Source organism: Lutra lutra, chromosome 5 (assembly GCF_902655055.1).
Source record: "Lutra lutra chromosome 5, mLutLut1.2, whole genome shotgun sequence".
In the NCBI taxonomy this organism is placed as follows: Eukaryota; Metazoa; Chordata; class Mammalia; order Carnivora; family Mustelidae; genus Lutra; species Lutra lutra.
In genome coordinates, this window is record NC_062282.1 from 154,223,837 (window position 1) to 154,248,100 (window position 24,264).

The 24,264-nt window shown below is 35.5% G+C and overlaps 1 protein-coding gene across 1 annotated transcript; it reads right to left on the minus strand.

The window, feature by feature from the left end:
• Positions 1-383: 383 nt before the first annotated feature.
• LOC125101242 (olfactory receptor 2T1-like) lies at positions 384-24,264 on the minus strand. Its single transcript, XM_047731823.1, is given in 3 exon segments — positions 384-1,429; positions 1,432-1,516; positions 24,232-24,264. Coding segments are annotated over 3 exon segments (1,164 nt in total).

Consider the following 24,264-nt stretch of genomic DNA (forward strand, 5'->3'; position numbering starts at 1 on the left):
TACTTATACAGCAGTATCATATATACCAAAAGTGTCACCTTCTCTCTTGCACGCCTCAACATAGTTCATGCCATTTAAAATTGCATGCAATTTATGTTGTTTCCAAAAGGTGAAGCTGAAGAGCAAGAAATTTTATTTTCAATTCCTGAAAAACACTGGACATTTATTTTGAATACATGTGAACAGGATTAAAATAAAGGGAAGATACAAGAAAGAAGACAGGATGAAAAAAATGAAGATCAAGAGGATGCATTTTTATATTGATCCTTTTCCCTTTTTTCCTGCACAATTGAGCCTACTTTCCAGTTTAATCCTTCATTGAGAACATGGTCACAGTGTCCACAAAGGCTCCCATTTACTATTGATATGAGAAGAAGCCACTATCAAAACATTTCTCCTGACACTCTTTGTGTACCCTTGAATCTGCCTAGTGCCCTCTTCAGAGCTCCAGTCACATCCTTGTTCCTCAGACTGTAGATGAGCGGATTTAACATTGGTGTAAGGATTGTGTAGAACACAGAAAAGACTTTGTCCTGGGCTGGCCTGTGGTAAGAGTGTGGAAGCATGTAGGTGTACATGGCAGCCCCATAGAACAAGGTCACCACTGTCATATGAGATGAGCAGGTGGCGAATGCCTTCTTCCTCCCCTCCACTGAACTCATGTGGTGGACTGTGGTTAAGATTCGGGCATAAGAAGCAATCACCACAGAGAAAGGAATCAGCAGCATCAGAACACAGCACACATACATTACTGTCTCATAGAGGGCTGTGTCTGCACATGCCAAATGCAGGACTGCAGGTGCCTCACAAAAGAAATGGTTAATTTCCCGGGAGTTGCAGAAAGGAAAGCTCATGGTGATGGGAGTTAGAAGGAAGCCATCCAAAGAGCCCCCAAACCAGGAACCTGCTATGATCATCCAACAGACCCGGCGACTCATAAGTACAGGATAGCGAAGGGGTTTGCAGATGGCCACATAGCGGTCATAGGCCATGAGGCCCAACAGGAAGAACTCAGCTCCCACAAGGGTGAGGTAGAGGAAATGCTGAGCTGTGCACCCCATAAAGGAGATGGTTCTTTGACCAAGCAGGTAATCAACCAACATCTTGGGGACAATGGTGGAGATGTACATCATGTCAATGAAGGACAGGTGACTAAGCAGGAAGTACATGGGAGTGTGAAGTCGTGAATCAGTGTGGATTAAGAAGATCATGACCCCATTTGCCATCAGTGCAGTGAAAAAGATGATAGAGATGATAGCAAAAAGAAGGCCTGAGATGTCCTTCCTGTTGAACAATCCCATGAAGATGAAGTCTGCAGAGGAGGTGTTGTACACTTCCACTGATCCCATGACAGTGATGCTGTGACCTAGAATCTTTTGAATAAAATGACATTATTTTAAGAGAATTAACATAACGGCATATGAGCTCTTAGACAACAAACTTCTAAAAGTTGGAGGATAACATTTAAAAATATTTTCTTACAACTTTGGCACAGATATCTAGCAACTAATATAGTCTAGATGTTATTTTTACATAAAATTGATAACCTTGAATTAACATTTCTTTAAATACATTGGCAAGATGATGTCAACAGATGTTATTTTACTATAGTGACACATATAACAACACATAAGGGTGTAAACCATGTTATTCAGTTAAACATACCCTGGTTTGTGTGTGTGTGTACATATTGCCTTACATGTGTTTAAATTGGTACCCTTATTAAATGAATTTTTATTTTAATCAACACTATCACCAATTAAAAATATCTCATTACAGACTATGAGTAGTTTTTCTCTGCCATTAGGTACAAATGAGTGATCTGCTGTATGGGTTGTAAGAATTAAGAGTATCCTTTTGGTTTCAGTTCATCTGTGTTGCAGATGAAATTGTATGGGAGAAAATAAAGTAGAAAATGGAAACCATTCTTGCAAACTCAGAAAAAAGAGGCAAGTTACTCTTGTAGAATTACTTTTGTTTATTTTTAAGAAAAATTTAATTTTAGGATGATGACGAATTGGCATCAGGATTATGTATAAGTATCAGCATTAGTCAGGTATTAGCATTTAGCATTAGCAATTAGGATTCAGAGTAAATAGCACAGAAACATATATGGTAAGATATAAACCACCTAGTATTTTTGGAAATTGAATTTTTTATAGTGATTAGTAATTAAGAAAAACATGGTTTTATGTATATTCAGGTGATGGTAAATCTACAGTTGTGAAATATCTACAACAACGTTTTTTAAAATTAAGGATGATTTTTCATGTCCTTTAACATTAAATATGTCAAGGCAAGATATATTTTACCAATATGTTTTTGAGGTTAAGTGACTAAACTAAACTATGTTCCTATAAATATTCTAAAAATATGAACATTTGAGTCAACTGCTCAGAAAACAAGAAGCTATTAAGAATAATTGTGAAGGGGCATCCCAGTGGCACAGTCGGTTAAGCAACTGCCTTCAGGTCATGATTCCAGGGTCCTGGGATTGAGTCCCATATCTTCTCCCTCTGCCATCCCCTTCTGCTTGTTCTCTCTCTTCCTCTTTCTCTCCCTCTCTCTCTCTTTCTGGTAATAAATAAAACCTAAAAAAATATGATAATTTTGAAGAGTTTACTTTGTGCCAAGTGCTTCATATCTATTGACTTGCTGAGCTTCACAATAAACCTTTCTCACTGATGGCAGAATTATGAGTGATGTTCTAATGGTCACATATGCTGTTAATGGCAGAGATTTTTGGACCAAGCAGTGTTCGAATCACTGTGTTCTCACCTACATTCTAAAAAACCTAGACATTTACATTACTTGTCAAATGAAATGTGCCAACAATGTGAATCTGTTAAATTTTAACTATATGTATTCATTAATGTGGTTAATAAAATGTCATAACTCAAAATACATCACATAAATTATTATAATCATGACTGCTGATTTTTAATAGGATAAACTCTTATTTTTTCTTGTTTAGCTTCTTCTTTTGGTGCTAATTTTAAAAGTTTTGAGCCAAATTTCATAAATTTCCCTGACACCAAGTACCATTTCATCATTTCCAATCTGCCTCATTTTTCTTCTACCTTTCTAATTTCATTAATGGAACACATTAACATATGTATCTCTGGGAAAATGTCAAGTTTATAGAATAGCCTACATATTAATAGAATTCTGTTTCCACACCTCCCACATTTTGGGTCTAACTTTTATCATGTTGTAAGATCCCAGTAACAGAGAGAAGATGAGGTATTGCTTTCCAAGCTCGAGTAGATTTACATGTTCACCATTTACATGCATTCTAAAATCTTTTAAAAATAGTCTGTCCCTCAAGTTGTTTTTTTTTCCTATCTCATCTATCTTCCTAACAGTAACAAAGGCAAACACTAAGTCTTCTCTAGTTTTCATCTGATTGGCCTTATTCTCCTTTTTTTTTTTTGTATATAAAAATGTCTAATTAGCTATTGTAGACATCCTTGCTATAAACATTGGGGAGCATGTATCTCTTCAAATCACTATGTTTGTATCCTTCAGGTAAATACTTAGCAGTGCCAAAATATGGAAAAAGCCCAAATGTCCATCGATAAATCAGTGGATAAATAAGTGGTATTATATATATATATATATATATATATATATATATATATATATATATAATGATGAAATTATATGGGAGAAAATAAATATGTGGAATTTAAGAAACAAAACAGATAAACATTAAGGGAAGGGAAGAAAAAATAAAATAAATTAAAATAAAAATAAGATGAAAATTGAGAGGGAGGCAAACCATAAGAGACTCTTAACTCTAGGAAACAAACTGAAGGTTGCTGGAAAGGAGTGAGGAGTTAGGGGATAATTGGGTGATGACATTAAGGAGGGCACATAATGTATTGAGCACTGAGTGTTATTTTCAACTGCTGAATCACTAAAGTCTACCTCTGAAGCTAAAACAACAAAACAACAATAACAACAGCAAAAACAACAAAGGTCTACTTGGTCAAAGACAAATCCCATTTGGTTAAATTTATCATCTGCTATCTTACTATGAGGAAGGATAATGAGAAGGATCTGTATTTGTTGAAAAAAAATATATATTCATATATATTGTATTACAGGCAATATAATTACACAATAATTGTACAATACAATTGTGTATATCTATGTGTGTTATATATACACACATGTGTGTTAATAGATTATAAATATTCATATATATATAGTTGAATTTCTGTTGAGCAGAGATTGTATTGCTTTGTTATGGTTAGCACAAATAAAAATGATCAGAAAATATCAGAAAAAAGTTATTATGTAACTTTATATAGGTATTTCCTTCTGAAATGAGGTAGTAGACATAGAGTAAAGCAAAATTTAAAATCAGATGAAGTGAGTTCTTTCCCTGACATTAATGAATTCTGTTGCTTTGGCTTCTCTTCCCAAACTCTGAGCCTCAGTTTCCATTTATATTGAATTTAAATAATACAATATGCAGGGTTGCTCTATGGATTAAATGAGAAACACTTAGGTGAATATATTTTATAAAATGCAAAGCAAAATGCCAATGTTTTACCCATATATGTTAGTTCAAAACTATTGGTAAGTATGTAAGAATCTCCAATTTATTATTCAAGCAATCTGTATATTGAACTAAAATGCATGAATTTGAATTGTAAAATACTCCTGAACTTCAATTCCATGGGCTCTGGTAACCCTGGCAAAACTACTTCAGCTGTTAAATTCTATATTTTTTCTCTAATTTTCTCTTCAATTATAGGAAATGGCCTTTAGCAAAAATTCTCAGAAATATATGCATCACTTTTAAGCCTGAAGAGAATAAAAATTTCTATGAGAAGATTATATATGCTTGGACTAGAAATTATAAGAACACAAAAACTTATTGGATAAAATTTGCATGACTTTATTGGATGAAATTATCTTCAAAATTTACTTAAATTGGGGCGCCTGGGTGGCTCAGTGGGTTAAAGCCTCTGCTTTCGGCTCAGGTCATGATCCCAGGGTCCTGGGATCAAGCCCTATATCAGGGAGCCTGCTTTCCTTCCTCTCTCTCTGCCTGCCTCTCTGCCTACTTGTGATCTCTGTCTGTCAAATAAATTTAAAAAATTACTTAAATTAATAATTTTTACACTATATCACAAATTGAAAGAAAAGCAATGCATTTATTCTATCATGACATTTACAAATAAGTATTCTCTCTTATTTTGTAAGGGGTACATATTTAGTTGAGTACAGATATTTGAAGTTACTTCTCCCACCTAACTGAAGTCAGGATATGATTCATGCTCAGGCCTGGGATGATCATTGGGAGCATCTTTTGAATCAAGTTACAATAGAATCTCTAAGTTTTAAGGTGCAGCATTTTCCTGATTCTATATGGCCACTTGTGAACTTCCTGCCAAATGAAAGAGCATACTCTATGTTTTGTTTTTTGTTTTTGTTTTTTTTTTCCACTGGAATGGCACCATTGCTAGGAAGCTCTGTGCTCACTTGGATTAAAAATTGCCCCATGGAACCTCCTTCTTGCCCTCTAGATCTTCTCAGATGCAGCTTCTTCCTTTTTTAACTTTAAGCCTTTCATAATGTGAATATGGTTAGGTTTTCTTCATACTTCTCTGTGCCAATTTATGCTTCCTTGTTCTTGTATACATTCATGAAGACCTTGCCAAAATACTCAGGTTCCAGGTAATAACTTGAGATGATCTTTGGCAATGTCCATGTCAAAATGCAACATCTCAGTTTCAACAATTACTTCAGGTGAAGTTTATTCAGTGCAGAATACTCTAGAAATATTATTTTTCTGTTCTTATATAGATACATCACACTTTTGGCACATTCTGTACACATTTAAATTCTTCTGGTTTAATCCTTACATAAGAATCTCTCAAGCCAGGGCAATTCATAGTTGTGCAGTTTTAAAACTAAATACAAACCTTTACATTTATCCCTAAATCTTCTGTGTACTCCTAAGTTTGGCATAGTATCTCAAAAAGTTGTAATCATTAATAATAAAATCAAATTGAAGTAAGAATCATAGACAATGAAATGTCAATGTAATTAGACAATTTCACCAATTGTTTATTGTTTTTTAGAACATCACTTGAAGGAGTGACTTAGAAGCACATTCGTTTGTCAAACATATATACTTCCTGCCCGAGCCCCTGAAGAGATCACATTCCTGGATAACCACATCTGCAGAGACCCACTGTTTCTGATTGAAGTTCATTTTATGGTATGATTGGCATAAAACAAAAACAAACAAACAAACAAAAACAACAAGAAAACTTGCGAACCTCTTCCAGACTGGAATTGAAGAATATAGGCACCAGTACAACCTTTAAAGTCATTTATGGAAAAATGATATGTAAAACATTTTCATCCTGACAGCAAGGCAAGAACTCTTGGCTTGAAGTCAGAGGGCCTATGGGAGTCTGTCTATGTGTTGTTAAGGCAAGCACCTCCACTTCCCAAACTTCAGTGTCCTTTTTTGTAACGAGAGGTCAAGAATACAAAGGCAATCATGCCAGTGGTGGTTGTAATGGAGAACCCCAGCAGGGAAATAGGAAGCCTTTTTTTCATTGGTGCCCTATAAACTAAGACTAAATGCAAGTTTTTCACTAAACCTCTCTGTGTATTCCAAGTAATATTGTCCATATCCCATCTAATTCACAAGGCCAATTCTTCCCTAAATCTTTAGAAAAAGAAAAAAAAAAGAGAGCAGGAAATATTTTGCTAAGATCATATACACACAGACATAAAAAGGTATTTTATAGAAAAGAAGGTTCTTTGCACTATTCTATTCAATAGCACCATGACAATCGGATATTTGCAATGCACACTCTGGGTAATTTCCCCAGAATAAACAGACAGTCCACATTTCAATGTAGTTGGGTGGGGGACATTGAGCAGTCATTACCTCACTAAGTTTGCACATGAGATTTGAAGCCCATGAGTTTTAGACAACCCTGCCTCTGTTTCCTTAGGTTTAACTTGCATAAATTTTATTTACATCCTATAAAGAGAGTTGATTCAATCAGAACCCTAGGAAATACTGAGGAAGCTCAGTAATTTCCTTATTATTCAAAATATTTAAAGTCTCATTTGAAGAGCTAGGCTAAGTGCTCATCAGGATTTGATTTGTCATCTGTGATTTTCTTGAAAATTTCAACAGACCTGGGTTTTCATTAAGGTAATAGGAAATGAGGAATAAACAGAGTTGTTCTAGATGATCTAAAAGCTTAGATGAGTCACTGAATTGCTTAAATTTGAACAAGAATTTTGCATTGTTTAGAAAAACTTCAAACTATTAAATCCAATAATTTGATTTACAGAAACTTTCAGAATGATTTATTCATTTGCCCAATATCATGTTTAGCCTCATCACCCCACATTCTTCAATACTTTTCTCAGCCATGCAATCTGAATGCTATGTATTAAAAACAGCTTGCTAGACACATTTATTGGTATGCATAAATTAGGAAGGTAAGGCACATCATCAATATAAAGAAAATCACCCTATGTCTAATTTTATTTATTTTATTTTTTAAATATTTTATTTATTTGCTTGATAGAGATCACAAGTAAGCAGAGAAGCAGGCTCCCTGCTGAGCAGAGAGCTTGATGTGGGGCTTGATCCCAGGAACCTGGGATCATGACCTGAGCTGAAAGCAGAGGCTTAACCCTCTGAGCCACCAAGGCGCCCCACCCTATGTCTAATTTTATACTAAACTTAGGTCCGACTAAAGAAAGATCATCTTGTCACTTACTCAGAGTGGAATCCTCTTCCAGATAGCCATTCAGAGTAGGGTGCATTGCTCAAAGGTAGAGATGGTCATATAAAATTTAGTAAATAACAACAACAGCAATAACAACAACAACAACAATAACAACAACAACAACACAACAACAACAACTCACCAGGAAACTATAAAAACTTTCCATAACTAAGAAAGGAATGAGGAATGAATAAAGACTTTCTAGACAATGAAGGTGATCTGTTACTGGAAGATAAATAAATGATAAAGATTAGATTTAAATTATCCTCTAGTTTATGTTGACAAAAAAACCCACAAGATTATTTTTAGTCAGGGGTATCTAAAATGGGAAAACTTTCAAGATCTGGCCAATCTGTATGTTTAGGTGTCCTCTGCATGAAAGTCTAGCACACACGGGTTTTTAATTTGGATTTATAAACTTGAATTTCCTGAACTATAGACTAGAATTATCCTTAGCAACTGATGTTGGAATTAGCACAAAGAGAGATGTGCAGTTTATTAAGAGTTCTTTTGCAATATAACTCTACAGAATGAAGTATCATTAAAAGAATGTCATCTTAAAATCCCTGAAATATTTTGCATTGCCAGGACAAATCATACAAATTTCCAGCCTTCTACAAAAGTATGTTAATTCTTGCTTCCTATCTTTACAAGAAAATACCCAGAAACCAAAGAAAGACAATTGTGAAAGAGTGAGAAGGCAGGAAGAAAGCTGCAGACCATTAAAGAATGCTGAATCCTCTCTGGGTGTTCTGTGTTTGGATTCCTGGGTGCCAAGGGGAAGTCCCAGGGTGAGAAGAAGCAGGAGCTTAAATAGTTTTGTGAGAAGGCAATGAAATGAAGTGCTCTTGGAAAGAGCAGGTCTCTTCCCTATGGATTGCAGCAGACATTAATGAGACAGATATGTCACAGTTTAATTAGAAGTGTTTCATGGGGTAGAAGAGAGTGAGCCCTAGTATCATAAGGGCTTTGAGAAAAGTGTTTCAATCACTGGACTCACAAATGCAAGTCCCTGATTTTCTTAGCATTTCATCAGAAATTTCCTCTAGCAGGTTTTCCTCCTACAGAAATGTGGGGGACTAATGTGAAAAGACATAAAAAAAGATGAAAAATAGCCCAATTCATGTTATTTATTTTAGCATTTTATTGGCAGTCTAATAATAATTATTATATTTGTGTATAAAGGCAATGGATACACTGGGAAAAATAAGAAAATGTTTAAAAATTTAAAAGATTCCCCCCCAAAATTTACAAGCTTTCTTAATATCCAGAAATAGGTGCCAAAAACATATATAGAAGGTCATCCTTACAAAATTGCATTTCCAACATGTGTATGCATACATACATAAATGTAATACATACATATAACATTTACATACCAACACATATATATGCAAGGGTATGTGTATGTATCTCATATAATTTGACAATTTATATTATTCATAAACTACTTTATATGAAGTGTCTCTTATGTGAAATATTCTTCCAAAGGGAGAATTCAGTGTTCCCAGGGTATTCTACACTACGGCTATGCTCCCTTATATTTAACCTATGCTTCGTTTTTGATACATATATTGCTTTAATTGTGGCACTGATAAATTGTGTAATGGCAAATATCCTTATACTTAATTTTGAGTGTAGATTTTTGATTTTTTTTTCACATTTTCTTCATTCAGAATTATTTAGTAAATTTGTGTAAATATATTTAAAGTTTTTTTATTGTGTTGTTAGTTGCCACAAAATACATCATTAGTTTTTTTTTTTAATTTTATTTTTTTCAGTGGCCCAAGATTCATTGTTTATGCACCACACCCAGTGCTCCATGCAATACATGCCCTCCTTAATACCCACCACCAGGTTCACCAATTCCCTCACTCCCCTCCCCTCCAAAAGCCAGTTTGTTTCACAGAGTCCACAGTCTCTCATGCTTTGTCTCCCCCTCAAATTCCCCCCAACTCACTTTTCCTTTCCTTCTCCTAATATCCTCCACGTTATTCCTTATGCTCCACAAGTAAGTGAAACCATATGGTAATTGATTCTTTCTGCTTGACTTATTTCACTCAGCATAATCTCCTCCAGTTTGGTACATGTTGATACAAACACTGGGTATTCATCCTTTCTGATGTAGGCATTCCACTCCATTGTATATACAGCCCATATCTTCTTTATCCATTCATCTGTCGAAGGGCATCTTGGCTCTTTACACAGTTTGGTGACTGTGGCAATTGCTGCTATGAACATTGGGGTAAAGATGGCCCTTCTTTTCACTACATCTGTATCTTTGGGGTAAATACCGAGTAGTGCAATTGCAGGGTCATAGGGAGGCTCTATTTTTAATGTCTTAAGGAATCTCCACATTGTTTTCCAAAGTGGCTGCAACAACTTGCATTCCCAACAGCATAAAAGGGTTCCTCCTTCTCCACATATTCTCCAACACTTATTGTTTCTTGCCCTGTTAATTTTGACCATTCTAACTGGTATAAGGTGGTATCTCAGTGTTGTTTTCATTTGAATCTCCCTGATGGCTAGTGATGATGAACATATTTTCATGTGTTTATTAGCCATTTGTATGTCTTCATTGGAGAAGTGTTTGTTCATGCTTTCTGCCCATTTTTTACATGATTATCTGTTTTCACAGGTGTTGAGTTTGAGGAGTTCTTGGGTATCAGCCCTTTGTCCATAGTGTCATTTGTGAATATCTTCTCCCATTCCGCAGGCTGTCTCTTTGTTTTGTTGACTGTTTACTTTGCTGTGCAGAAGCTTTGGATCTTGATAAAGTCCCAACAGTTCATTTTTGCTTCCCCCCCCCTTTGTGTTTGAAGACATGTCTTGAAAGAAATTTCTGTGGCCAATGTTGAAGAGGATACTGCCTATGTTCTCCTCTAGGATTTTGATAGAGTCATGTCTCACACTGAAGTCTTTTATCCATTTCAAGTTTATCTTTGTGTGGTGTAAGAAAATGGTCAAGTCACATCAGTATTTTTTTATTTCATTTTTAAGTTGCATTTTGCAATGTTATCAGATTACTTTCCTATTGGTTAATAGTTCCTGTTTTCCCATCATCCTCACAATGGAGAAGTAAGTAGGCCCACACAGGTTTACATTTCTGGTAATGATCTAAGATGACTGAATTTAATTATTATTTTAAAAAACTTAGGATGGTACTTCTTGAATGTGTTAATATTTATTATTTTAAAAATTATCTGCAAATATTATTTTTATTTATTAGAAATGTTATTTTTAATTCTTATTTAACCTTCTCTTTACATATTTAAGTATGAATATGTGTCTGCCAATATGTTTCAAATACTGTTTACATTTTCTTGTTTTCTTTTCTATTTTTTGTTATTGCTCACGGCCTTTTTTTTATGGCTTTTTTGTTAAACAAGAATTTGTTTAAGATATGAAGTAAAAATCATCAACATTACTTCCGTACTTTCTTTTACTAATTCTATGATTAGAAAATGCCTAAGTATTTTAGCCATTCTGACTGGTGTGAGGTGATATCTCATTGTGGTTTTGATTTGTATTTCCCTGATGCCGAGTGATGTGGAGCACTTTTTCATGTGTCTGTTGGCCATCTGGATGTCTTCTTTGCAGAAATGTTTGTTCATGTCCTCTGCCCATTTCTTGATTGGATTATTTGTTCTTTGGGTGTTGAGTTTGCTAAGTTCTTTATAGATTTTGGACACTAGCCCTTTATCTGATATGTCATTTGCAAATATCTTCTCCCATTCTGTCAGTTGTCTTTTGGTTTTGTTCACTGTTTCCTTTGCTGTGCAAAAGCTTTTGATCTTGATAAAATCCCAAAAGTTCATTTTTGCCCTTGCTTCCCTTGCTTTTGGCGATGTTCCTAGGAAGATGTTGCTGCGGCTGGGGTCGAAGAGGTTGCTGCCTGTGTTCTCCTCAAGGATTTTGATGGATTCCTTTCTCACATTGAGATCCTTCATCCATTTTGAGTCTATTTTCGTGTGTGGTGTAAGGAAATGATCCAATTTCATTTTTCTGCATGTGGCTGTCCAATTTTCCCAGCACCATTTATTGAAGAGGCTGTCTTTTTTCCATTGGACATTCTTTCCTGCTTTGTCGAAGATTAGTTGACCATAGAGTTGAGGGTCCATTTCTGGGCTCTCTATTCTGTTCCATTGATCTATGTGTCTGTTTTTGTGCCAGTACCATGCTGTCTTGATGATGACAGTTTTGTAATAGAGCTTGAAGTCCAGAATTGTGCTGCCACCAACTTTGGCTTTCTTTTTCAATATTCCTTTGGCTATTCGAGGTCTTTTCTGGTTCCATATAATTTTTAGGATTATTTGTTCCAGTACTTTGAAAAAAATGGATGGTACTTTAATAGGAATTGCATTAAATGTGTAGATTGCTTTAGGTAGCATAGACATTTTCACAATATTTATTCTTCCAATCCAGGAGCATGGAACATTTTTCCATTTCTTTGTGTCTTCCTCAATTTCTTTCATGAGTGTATAGATTCTTAGTCTCTTTGGTTAGGTTTATTCCTAGGTATCTTATAGTTTTGGGTGTAGTTGTAAATGGGATGGACTCCTTAATTTCTCTTTCTTCTGTCTTGTTGTTGGTGTAGAGAAATGCAACTGATTTCTGTGCATTGATTTTATATCCTGACACTTTACTGAATTCCTGTACAAATTCTAGCAGTTTTGGAGTGGAGTCTTTTGGGTTTTCCACATATAGTATCATATCATCTGCGAAGAGTGATAGTTTGGCTTCTTCTTTGCCGATTTGGATGCCTTTAATTTCCTTTTGTTGTCTGATTGCTGAGGCTAGGACTTCTAGTACTATGTTGAATAGCAGTGGTGATAACGGACATCCCTGCCGTGAAAATTAACAAGTCAGGAAATGACAGATGCTGGCGAGGATGCGGAGAAAGGGGAACCCTCCTACACTGTTGGTGGGTATGCAAGCTGGTGCAACCACTCTGGAAAACAGCATGGAGGTTCCTCAAAATGTTGAAAATAGAACTACCCTATGACCCAGCAATTGCACTGCTGGGTATTTACCCTAAAGATACTAACGTAGTGATCCGAAGGGGCACGTGCACCCGAATGTTTATAGCAGCAATGTCTACAATAGCCAAACTATGGAAAGAACCTAGATGTCCATCAACAGACGAATGGATAAAGAAGATGTGGTATATATACACAATGGAATACTATGCAGCCATCAAAAGAAATGAAATCTTGCCATTTGTGACGACGTGGATGGAACTAGAGGGTATCATGCTTAGCGAAATAAGTCAATCGGAGAAAGACAACTATCATATGATCTCCCTGATATGAGGGAGAGGAGATGCAACATGGGGGGTTGAGGGGGTAGGAGAAGAATAAATGAAACAAGATGGGATTTGGAGGGAGAGAAACCATAAGTGACTCTTAATCTCACAAAACAAACTGAGGGTTGATGGGGGGAGGGGGGTTGGGAGGGGGATGGTATTATGGACACTGGGGAGGGTATGCGCTATAATGAGTGCTGTGAAGTGTGTAAACCTGGTGATTTACAGACCTGTACCCCTGGGGATAAAAATATATTATATGTTTATAAAAAATAAAATTAATAAAAAACAAAAAAACAAAAAAACAAACAAAAAAACCCAAACAAACAAAAAAAGAAAATGCCTAAGTAGCTTAAACTTGAGAAATATTTTTTAGCTTTTATTAGCTATCATTTGTGTGTGTGTGTGTGTGTGTGTGTGTGTGTGTTTACACTGAACTCTTTGAAGTCTGGAATTTTGGGATATGATTATGAAGCAGAGATTTACTGTATTCTCTCTGAAAAACAATATTTATCCTAAAATCAATTTTTGAGAAACTATTCCTTTAGATGATGAGTTCCCACATCAAATTTTTTATATACTAAATTTTTACATTTTTCAGGGACTAACTCTTCTAACTCTTCTAACTCTTCAAACTGTACCTTACCAGTTCTATTATTTTAAGGTGTTATTTGTTTTCTGCAACACTTGTGTTAAATATAATGGTCTTTTTCTTCCTTTTCCAAACAATTTTATAAATATTTGCCCATTTATTTAAAAAAGGAAAACAAATCTAAACTTCACTAGAACCCTAGAACAAAACAACAGCAACAAAAACCTTTTATAGTTCTTATTGGGATAGCACTAAACTTAGCATTCATTTGAAAAATATTGACATTTTAACAAAGTGACCCCTCTCAACTAGGAGTATACTAGACTCTGCTTTAGTTAGGTATTCAGTTACCTTCCTTTGTGAAGAGTTGTAATTTGTATGTGGTATGTGGGTATTTGTGTGTTTGTGTGTGTGTGTGCTTTGTAATTTTTGCATATTTTACATTATATTAATTTCTATATATTTCTAATTAAATTCACTCATAACTAGTTAATTTGTGATTGTCTTTGTAATTTTTTAAATATTTGCCAATGTTTATTTCTGGGAAAGTGGGGGACTCCTGGTTTTTAAATATTGATACATGTTTTTAAGATTTATTTATTTATTTTGAGAGAAAGCAAGAGTGTGTGAAGGTGAGGCAGTGATAGAGGGAAAAAGATAATCATAGTCTCCATGGGGGGATGAAGCTCAACGTGGGACTCCATCTAACAACAGTGAGATCATGACCTGAGCTGACACCAAGAGTTGGATGCTTAACTGACTGTGCCACCCAGGTGTCCCAAATATTAATGTGTTTTTAATCTTGCTCTCCTACATACATCTAATTGATAAATAGTTTTGCAGAGGGTCACATTGTGTTTACTTTGCATAGTCATCAAATGCAAGAAATAAAGATTTAATTTTCTTTATTCTAAAACATATTTATTTTTATCTTCATTATATTGTTTAGAATTTCCAAAGCTATGTCAATCAATTAACATGGTGAAAATGGCTTTCTTGTATTTATGTATGTATATATTTTCAAAGATTTATTTGTGTGTGTGTGTGTGTGTGTGTGTGTGTGTGTGTGTGTGTTTATGTGTGAAACAGAGAGAGAGAGGGGGAGAGAGGAACAGGGAGAGGGAGAGGGAGAGAGAGAATCCTAAGCAGTCTCCATGCTCAGCACAGAGTCTGCTTCAAGGCTTGATCTCACGACCTGGTATCATGACCTGACCCAAAATCAACAGTTGCACACAACCAACTGAATGACTCAGGTGCCCCTTCTTGTCTTTATTTTTAATTTAATAATAATGGGTATATTATTTTATCACTATACCTGCATACTTTCTTAGTTTAAGACAAATATAGCATGTCATGGTAAGGAATTATACTTCCACATTTTTTGGGGGGGTTAATCCTCCAAAATTTTTCTATAAAAATGATTGCAGATTTAACCTCTTGGCAACCATCCCTTTTTTTTTTTAAGTTTTTTTTTCAAATTCCACTTAGTTAACATATGGTATATTATTAGGTTCAGGTGTACAATATAGTTATTTGACACCTCCATGCATTGTTCTGTGACCATACAAGTGCTCTTCTTAATCCCAATCACCAACATAACCCACATACCCACCCACCTCTGCTCTGGTAACCATGAGTTTGACCTCTATAGTTAGGAGTCTGTTTCTTGGTTTGCCTGTCTCCTTCTCTCTGCCGCTTTTCTTCTTTTGTTTTGTTTCTTAAATTCCAAATAGCAGTGAAATTATATGGTATTTTTATTTCTCTAACTGACTTATTTCACTTAGCATAATACCCTCTAACTCTACACATATTTTTGCAAATGGCAAGATTTCATTTTTTTGAAGGCTGAGTAATGTCATTATATGTATATACACCACATCTTCTTTACACATTCATCAGTAATGGATACTTGGGCTATTTCCGTAGTTTGGCTATTGTATATGTGTATCCTTTTGAATTGGTATTTTTGTATTTGGGGAGTAAATAACTAGGAGTATGATTGCTGGATCATCGGGTAGTTCTATTTTAAACTTCTTGAGAAAACTCCATACAGTCTTCCTATTTGTATTCCTGCCCAAAGAGCAAAGGTTCTACTTAATCCACATACTTCCAGCACCTGCTGCTTTTGTGTTCTTGACTTTAGCAATTCTGACCAGTATGAGGTGATATCTGGTTATAATTCTTCTTTGCATTTCCTTGATGATGAGTGATGCTGAATATCTTTTTATATGTCTGTTGGTCAACTGGATGACCTCTTTGGAAGAAAAAGTCTATTCATGTCTTCTGCTTATATTTAATGGGATTATTCATTTTTTGGTTGTTGAGTTTTATAATACTTTATATATTTTGGATACTAACACTTTATCAGACGTGTCATTTGCAAATATCATCTTCCATGCATAAGTTGCCTTTCAGTTTTGTTGATTGTTTCGTTTTCTGTGCAGGAGTTTGTTTGTTTGTTTTAAATGAAATCCTAATAGTTTATTTTTGTTTTTGTTTCCTTTGCTTCAGGAGACATAACTAGTAAGTTACTAAGACTGCTGTCAAAGAGGTTAGTCTATGCTCTCCTATAGCAGTTTTATGGTTTCAGGTTTCACATTTACATTTGTGTTTTTTTTTTAAATTTTATTTCTTTTCAGCATAACAGTATTCATTATTTTTGCACCACACCCAGTGCTGCATGCAATCCATGCCCTCTCCAATACCCACCACCTGGTTCCCCCAACCTCTCACCCCCCCGATCAAAACCCCCAGATTGTTTTTCAGAGTCCATAGTCTCTCATGGTTCACCCCCCTTCCAATTTCCCTCAACCCCCTTCTCCTCTCCATCTCCCCTTGTCCTCCATGCTATTTGTTATGCTCCATAAATAAGTGAAACCATATGATAATTGACTCTCTCTGCTTGACTTATTTCACTCAGCATAATCTCTTCCAGTCCCGTCCATGTTGCTACAAAAGTTGGGTATTCATCCTTTCTGATGGAGGCATAATACTCCCGAGTGTACATGGAGCACATCTTCCTTATCCATTCGTCCATTGAAGGGCATATTGGTTCTTTCCACAGTTTGACAACCGTGGCCATTGCTGCTATAAACGTTGGGGTACAGATGGCCCTTCTTTTCACGACATCTGTATCTTTGGGGTAAATACCCAGGAGTGCAATGGCAGGGTCATAGGGAAGCTCTATTTTTAATTTCTTGAGGAATCTCAAGATTCCACACTGTTTTCCAAAGTGGCTGCACCAACTTGCATTCCCACCAACAGTGTAAGAGAGTTCCCCTTTCTCCACATCCCCTCCAACACATGTTGTTTCCTGTCTTGCTAATTTACTATAGCACCAAGAACCATAAGATACCTGGCAATCAACCTAACCAAAGAGGTAAAGGATCTGTACTCAAGGAACTACAGAACACTCATGAAATTGAAGAAGACACAAAAAGATGAAAGACCATTCCATGCACTTGGATCAGAAGAATAAACATTGTTAAGATATCTATACTGCCTAGAGCAATCTATACTTTTTATGCCATTCTGATAAAAAATCCACCAGTATTTCTCAAAGAGTTGGAGCAAATAATCCAAAAATATGTATGGAATCAGCAGAGACCCCGGATCACTAAAGAAATGTTGAAAAACAAAAATAAAACTGGGGGCATCACGTTACCTGATTTCAAGCTTTACTACAAAGCTGTGATCAACAAGACAGCATGGTAGTGGCATAAAAGCAGACACATAGACCAATGGAACAGAGTAGAGAGCCCAGATATGGACCCTCGACTCTATGGTCAAATCATCTTCAACAAAACAGGAAAAAATATATAGTGGAAAAAAGACAGTGTCTTCAATAAATGGTGCTGGGAAAAGTGGACAGCTATATGTAGAAGAATGAAACTCGACCATTCTCTTACACCGTACACAAAGATAAACTCAAAATGGATTAGAGAACTCCACATGAGACAGGAATCCATCAGAATCCTAGAGGACAACATAGGCAGTAACCTCTCTGATATCAGCCACAGCAACTTCTTTCAAGATATGTCTCCAAAGGCAAAGGAAACAAAAGCGAAGATGAACTTTTGGGACTTCATCAAGATCAAAAGCTTCTGCACAGCAAAGGAAACAGTCAACAAAACAAAGAGGTAATCCAAGGAATGGGAGAAGACATTTGCAAATGACAGTACAGACAAAAGGTTGATATCCAGGATCTATAAAGAACTCCTCAAACTCAACCCACACAAAACACACAATCATATCAAAAAATGGGCAGAAAATATGAACAGACACTTCTCCAATGAAGACATACAAATGGCTATCAGACACATGAAAATATTTTCATCATCACTAGCCATAAGGGAGATTCAAATTAAAACCACATTGAGATACCACCTTAGACCAATTAGAATGGTCACATTTACATTTTTAATTCAGTTTTACTTATTTTTCTGTACGGTGTAAGAAAGTGGTCCAGGTCCATTCTTCTGCATGTTGCTTTCCAGTTTTCCCAATACCATTTGTTGACAAGATGGTATTTTCCCCATTAGTTAGTCTTTCCTGCTTTGTTGCAGATTAATTGACCATGTAATTTGGGTTCATTTTTGTTTTCTATTTTGTTCCATTGATCTATTTCTCTGTTTTTGTGCCAGAACTGTACTGTCTTGAGGATCACAGCTTTGTAACATAACTTTAAGTCTGGAATTGTGATGCCTCCAGCTTTGCTTTGCTTTTTCAGTATTGCTTTGACTACTTGGGGTTTTTGTGGTTCCAAACAAATCTTAGGATCCTTTGTTCTGGCTCAGTGAAAATGCTGATGGTATTGTGATAAATATTGCATTAAATATGTAGATTGTTTTGGGTAGTAAAGACACTTTATCAATATATGTTTTTCCAATTCATTACTGTGAAATGTAAACCACATTGAGATACCACCTTACACCAGTTAGAATGGACAAAATTATCAGGACAGGAAACAACATGTGTTGGAGGCGATGTGTAGAAAGGGGAACCCTCTTACACTGGTGGTGGGAATGCAAGTTGGTGCAGCCACTTTGGAGAACAGTGTGGAGATTCCTCATGAAATTAAAAATAGAGCTTCCCTATGACTGCCATTGCACTACTGGGTATTTATCCCAAAGATACAGATGTCGTGAAAAGAAGGGCCATCTGTACCCCAGTGTTTATAGCAACAATGGCTACAGTAGCCAAACTGTGGGAGGAACCAAGATGCCCTTCAATGGACGAATGGATAAGGAAGATGTGCTCCATATACACTTTGGAGTATTATGCCTCCATCAGAAAGGATGAATACCCAACTTTTGTAGCAACATGGACAGGACTGGAAGAGATTATGCTGAGTGAAATAAGTCAAGCAGAGAGAGTCAATAATCGTATGGTTTCACTTATTTGTGGAGCATAACAAATAGCATGGAGGATAAGGGGAGATAGAGAGGAGAAGGGAGTTGAGAGAAATTGGAAGGGGAGGTGAACCATGAGAGACTATGGACTCTGAAAAACAATCTGAGGGTTTTGACGGGGCGGGGGTTGGGAGATAGGTGGAACCTGGTGATGGGTAGTAGAGAGGGCATGTATTGCATGGAGCACTGGGTGTAGTGCAAAAACAATGAATACTGTATGCTGAAAAGAAATAAAAAATACAAATAAATAACAAAATAAATAAATAAATAATCTAAATAAATAACTAATAAGCAAATATATTTAATTAATTAATTAAAAAATAAAACGTTGTTTTCTCTTAGTGTGGAGAAGAATACAGAACACAGGGAAATATAGATCATTTATTTATCCTTTACACATAAATTTCCAGTATCTTCTTACATATTCAGGAGGGGTAATTATGCCTACTTGGATTGTGGCGTTTCAAGGAAATGTGCCGTTGACACAAGTGAAACAAAATAGAATTTGGTCTGTATTATCTTAATTATTTTTCTTTTCAAAATATGTTAACATTGTTTTTCCTCATCCCCTACATTCACACAACCAAATCCTAAGAAATTAGGCTAATTCATTAAATTTTTTCATTTAATGCTCAATCCACCCTATTTCTACAATGCTCTACTATATCTTGGTGGCAGCTTCTAAAGATTTCTTTTTTTAATACTTTATTTATTTGAGAGAGAGCAAGAGAGAGAGAGAGAGCACACATGCAGAAGCCAGGGAAGGAACAAAGGGAGATGGACAAGCAGATTCCCTGCTAAGCAGGGAGTCCAATATGCTGGATCCAGGACACTGAAATCATGATCTGAGCTAAAGGCAGATGCTTAACTGACTTAGTCACCCAGGTTACCCTGATTTCTTGAGTGAAATTCAGTATCAGAGGGTTACATGGTTTGTAGGAAATTTTTTTTTATTTTAAATTAGTAAATTGATATTCTATTGTTTTGTTTTGTTTTGTTTTGGTTTGGTTTGGTTTGGTTTGGTTTGGTTTGGTTTTGGTTTGGGTTTTGGTTTACTGTAGTTCCTCAAGTACAGATCCTTTACCTCTTTGTTTAGATTTATTCTCAGGTTTACTGAAAGTTTAGCAGATGGTACAGAGAATTGCCATATATTCTTTCTCTTACCCCTATTATGAACAACTTGTATTTGTGAGGTATATTTGTTAAAATTGATTAACTAATTTCATATATTACTATTAACTACAGTCTATAACTATAACTATAGTTTACATTAGGTTTCACTCATTTTCTTCTACGGATTTTTTCAAATGCACAATGTCACATAACTCCCACCACAGCATCATACAGAATAGTTTCAGTGCTCTAAAACCCTTTGTGTTCTGCCTATTCATCCTTTCCTCTCCCTTAGCTCCTGGAAAACATGAATCTTTTTATTGCTTCCATAGATATTCCTTTTCAAGAATATCATATAACTGGAATCATATAATATGTAGCTTGTTCATACTATCTTCTTTCAATTAGTACTATATGTTGAAAATTCTTTCCTATCTTTTCATGGCTTGATACCTCAATTTTTTATTGTTGTATATTATTCTATTGTTTAAATATAGTGTAGTTTATCTGTTCATCTAGATATTTTGATTAATCCTAAGTTTTTGGCGATTATGAAAAAAACTGCTATAAACATTCACTTGCAGGTTTTTGTGTAAATTCAAGGTTCCAAATCAGTTGGGTAAATCATGAGAAACACAATTACCAGATTATATGGTAAGACTATTTGTTTCTTTAACAAACCACCAGATGATCTCTTCAAGTAAATGTATTAGTTTGCATTCCTACCAGCAATGAATGACAACAGTTCCTGTATCTCACTAGCATTTGGTATTGTCAATATTTTGAATTGTAGCCATTCTAATAGGTGTGCAATGCTACATACTTGTTATTTTAATTGCTATGTATGCCTATTTATCCTTTTTCTAATTGTCATAATGAAGTTTATTTTCCATCCTTATAGCTGGCATATTAATTTTATGCATTATCAATCCTTTGTACCTTAGCATATGTAACAAGAGAGTGTGCTTATGTATGTGAAGAACAAAAATCAGAACTAGGGAAAGTAAAAAAAGAAAAACACGGATATAATGAGGATGGAAAGCAATTACATTTGTTAAGAATATCTAAAATAATATTAGAATTTTGATCTTTCAAAACTTAAAAAGAAAAAATATATATTAGCTCAAATTTCACAGAAACAGAAATTGGGTGCCATTGACATTAAATGAGACGGAATTTCTTGAAAACAATGGAAATGAACTTTTGATAACACACCTAGTGACTTAACTCATTGAAGTTTGGCTATTTGCTATGATTACACTGTAGCAATACTCCATGCTCAAACCGAGTTGGCACCAGAAACGCAGGGTCACAGTCCTCCCAGTCAGTTCTCAATGAAAGACTTTCACTAGAAGCTCTCATGGCAACCCATTCAAACCCCTCTTACTCTGGAGAGATTCTTCTTTCCTTTCTGTTCTCCTCTTCCTTAATAAACTTTAAAAAACACTTCAAAAAAATAATAAACACTTCAAAAAAAAGAAAGAAGAAAACAAAAGAAAAGAAAAACAATGGAGCTGAAATGAATGCCTAGCTTTCAGGATCAGTTCCCTCCTTTTCTGCTTTATTTATTGCTTTTCTTGTACTTCACCATCTTTTAGTTGGAAAGCAATTCCCTACTATCTGACATAGGGTACTCCCCAAGCAATCTGACAAGATTGAAAGAAATGAAGTATTTCAGAAAGAAAGCCTCAGAAAGGTTAGCTCTGGTTTGCAACTGATAATTCTGCTGAACTAAATGGAAGCAGGTCTATTTTCCTCATTAACTAGTAGCCAGGTATTCCAACATGTATTGTTCATTGGTTAATAATTTTGTCTACCATGCAACAGCTTTTGTAGTGCTTTTATTGAAGGCTTGGCCGTGTTTACCTCACCCACCACAACCAGTGTCTGCCAGCAGTAAAACATCACTGATATCAGTCAGGATATTTTCAGACCACTAAGAGCATGAAGCCTAGCATAGCTCCATGCAGAGATGGTACAGGGGCCCTGGAATATAGTTCAGATTCTTACAACTGGACCTATAATTTAGGCTATATATCTACATTCTCTGGATATCAGTTTCCTAAAGAAATTTTACTAAGTCATTTCCAAAGAATTTTCCAGCTTCAAATTTCAAATAAAAAACTAGGCCAAGGACTGCACATGTGATAAGTACTAGTGTTGTATGTAAGTGTTGAAATATTAAATTGCACACCAGATATTAGTATTAAACTGTATGTTAAATAACAGTAACTTAAATGAAAACTTAATATAAAATAAAATTAAAAACAATAAATGAAAAACTAGTTCTTTCCTTCCCATTTTGAAATGTTATCCATGAAATACTGGACTCTGGAAAGAAACTGAGGATTACAAAAGGGAGGGGGATGGGGGTATTAGGTAATTGGGTGATGGGTATTATGGAGGGTGTGTGTTGTGATGAGCACTAAGTGTTATATGCAACCAATGAATCATTGAACATCACATCAAAAACTAATGACGTACTATATCCTGGCTAACTGAACATAATAAAAAATCCCTACTTAAAAAAGGAAGAAATAAAGAGAAAAGAAAAAAGAAAAGAAACAAAATGAAAAGTCATCCAATGTAAAATCCTGTACTGCAGAGAAGGAAAAATGTGCTACTATCCCTTTGAAAGAAACAGATTGATAGAAATATCCACACCATAACTGAAATCTAGAGATTCCAAAAATCTAATAATGTTAATGAATTAAATATTGTTAAAATGTTTATGCTGCCCATAACAATCTACACATGCAATGCAATCCCTATCAAAAAACAATTGACATTTTTAAAGTTTTTTATTTTTTAATATGTTATGTTAGTCACCATACAGTACATCATTAGTTTTTTGATGTAGTGTTCCAAGATTCATTGTTTACATATAACACAAAATGCTCCATGCAATACATGTCCTACTTAATACCCATCACTGGGCCAACATATCCCCCATCCTCTCCCCTCTAAAACCCTCAGAGTATTTCTCAGAGTTCACAGTCTCTCATGGTTCATCTCCCCATCTGATTCTCTCCCTTCATTTTTCCTTTTCTTTTCCTAATATCCTCCATGCTATTCCTTGTGTTCCACAAGTAAGTGAAACCAATGACAATTGACTTTCTCTGCTTGACCATTGACAATTTCAACAGAGCTGGCACAAACATTGCTAAAATTTGTATGGAACAAGAAAAGACCCTGAATCACCAGGGAAATGTTGAAAACAAAAACCAAAGCTAGTGGCATTTGACTTCAAGCTATAATAAAAAGCAGTGATCATCAAGACAACATTGTACTGGGACAAAAACAGACACATAGATCAATGGAACAGAATAGATACCCCAGAAATGGATCCTCTACTCTATGGTCAACTAATATTCCACAAAGCAGGAAAGAACATTCAATGAAAAAAAGACAGTCTTTTCAACAAACTGTCCTGGGAAAATTTGGCAGCCACTTTCTACTGGGCCACTTTCTACACAATTCACAGAAATAGACTCAAAATAGATGAAAGACCTAAGTGTGAGACAAAAAAACACATCAAAATCCTAGAGGAGAACACAGGCAGCAATTTCTTTGACCTCAGCTGCAGCAACTTCTTGCAAGACACATCTCTAAAGGCAAGGGGAGCAAAAGCAAAAATGAATTATTGGGAATTCATTAAAATAATAACCTTCTGCATGGCAAGGGAAACCATCAACAAAACTAAAAGGCAACATACTGAATGGGAGATGAGATTTACCAATAATATATTAGATAAAGGGTTGGTATCCACTATCTATAAAGAACTCAAACTCAACACCCAAAAGACAATGAATCCAGTCAATAAATGGGCAGAAGACATGAACAGACACTTCTCCAAAGACATGCAAATGGCCAAAGACACAGGATAAAATACTCCACATCACTGGCCATCACAGAAATACAAATGAAAACCACAATGAGATACCACCTTGTACTGGTTACAATGGAAAAAATTAACAAGACAGGGAGCAACAATTGTTGACAAGGATGTGGAGAAAGGGGACTCTTTACATTGCAGGTGGGAATATTAGCTGGTGCAGCCAT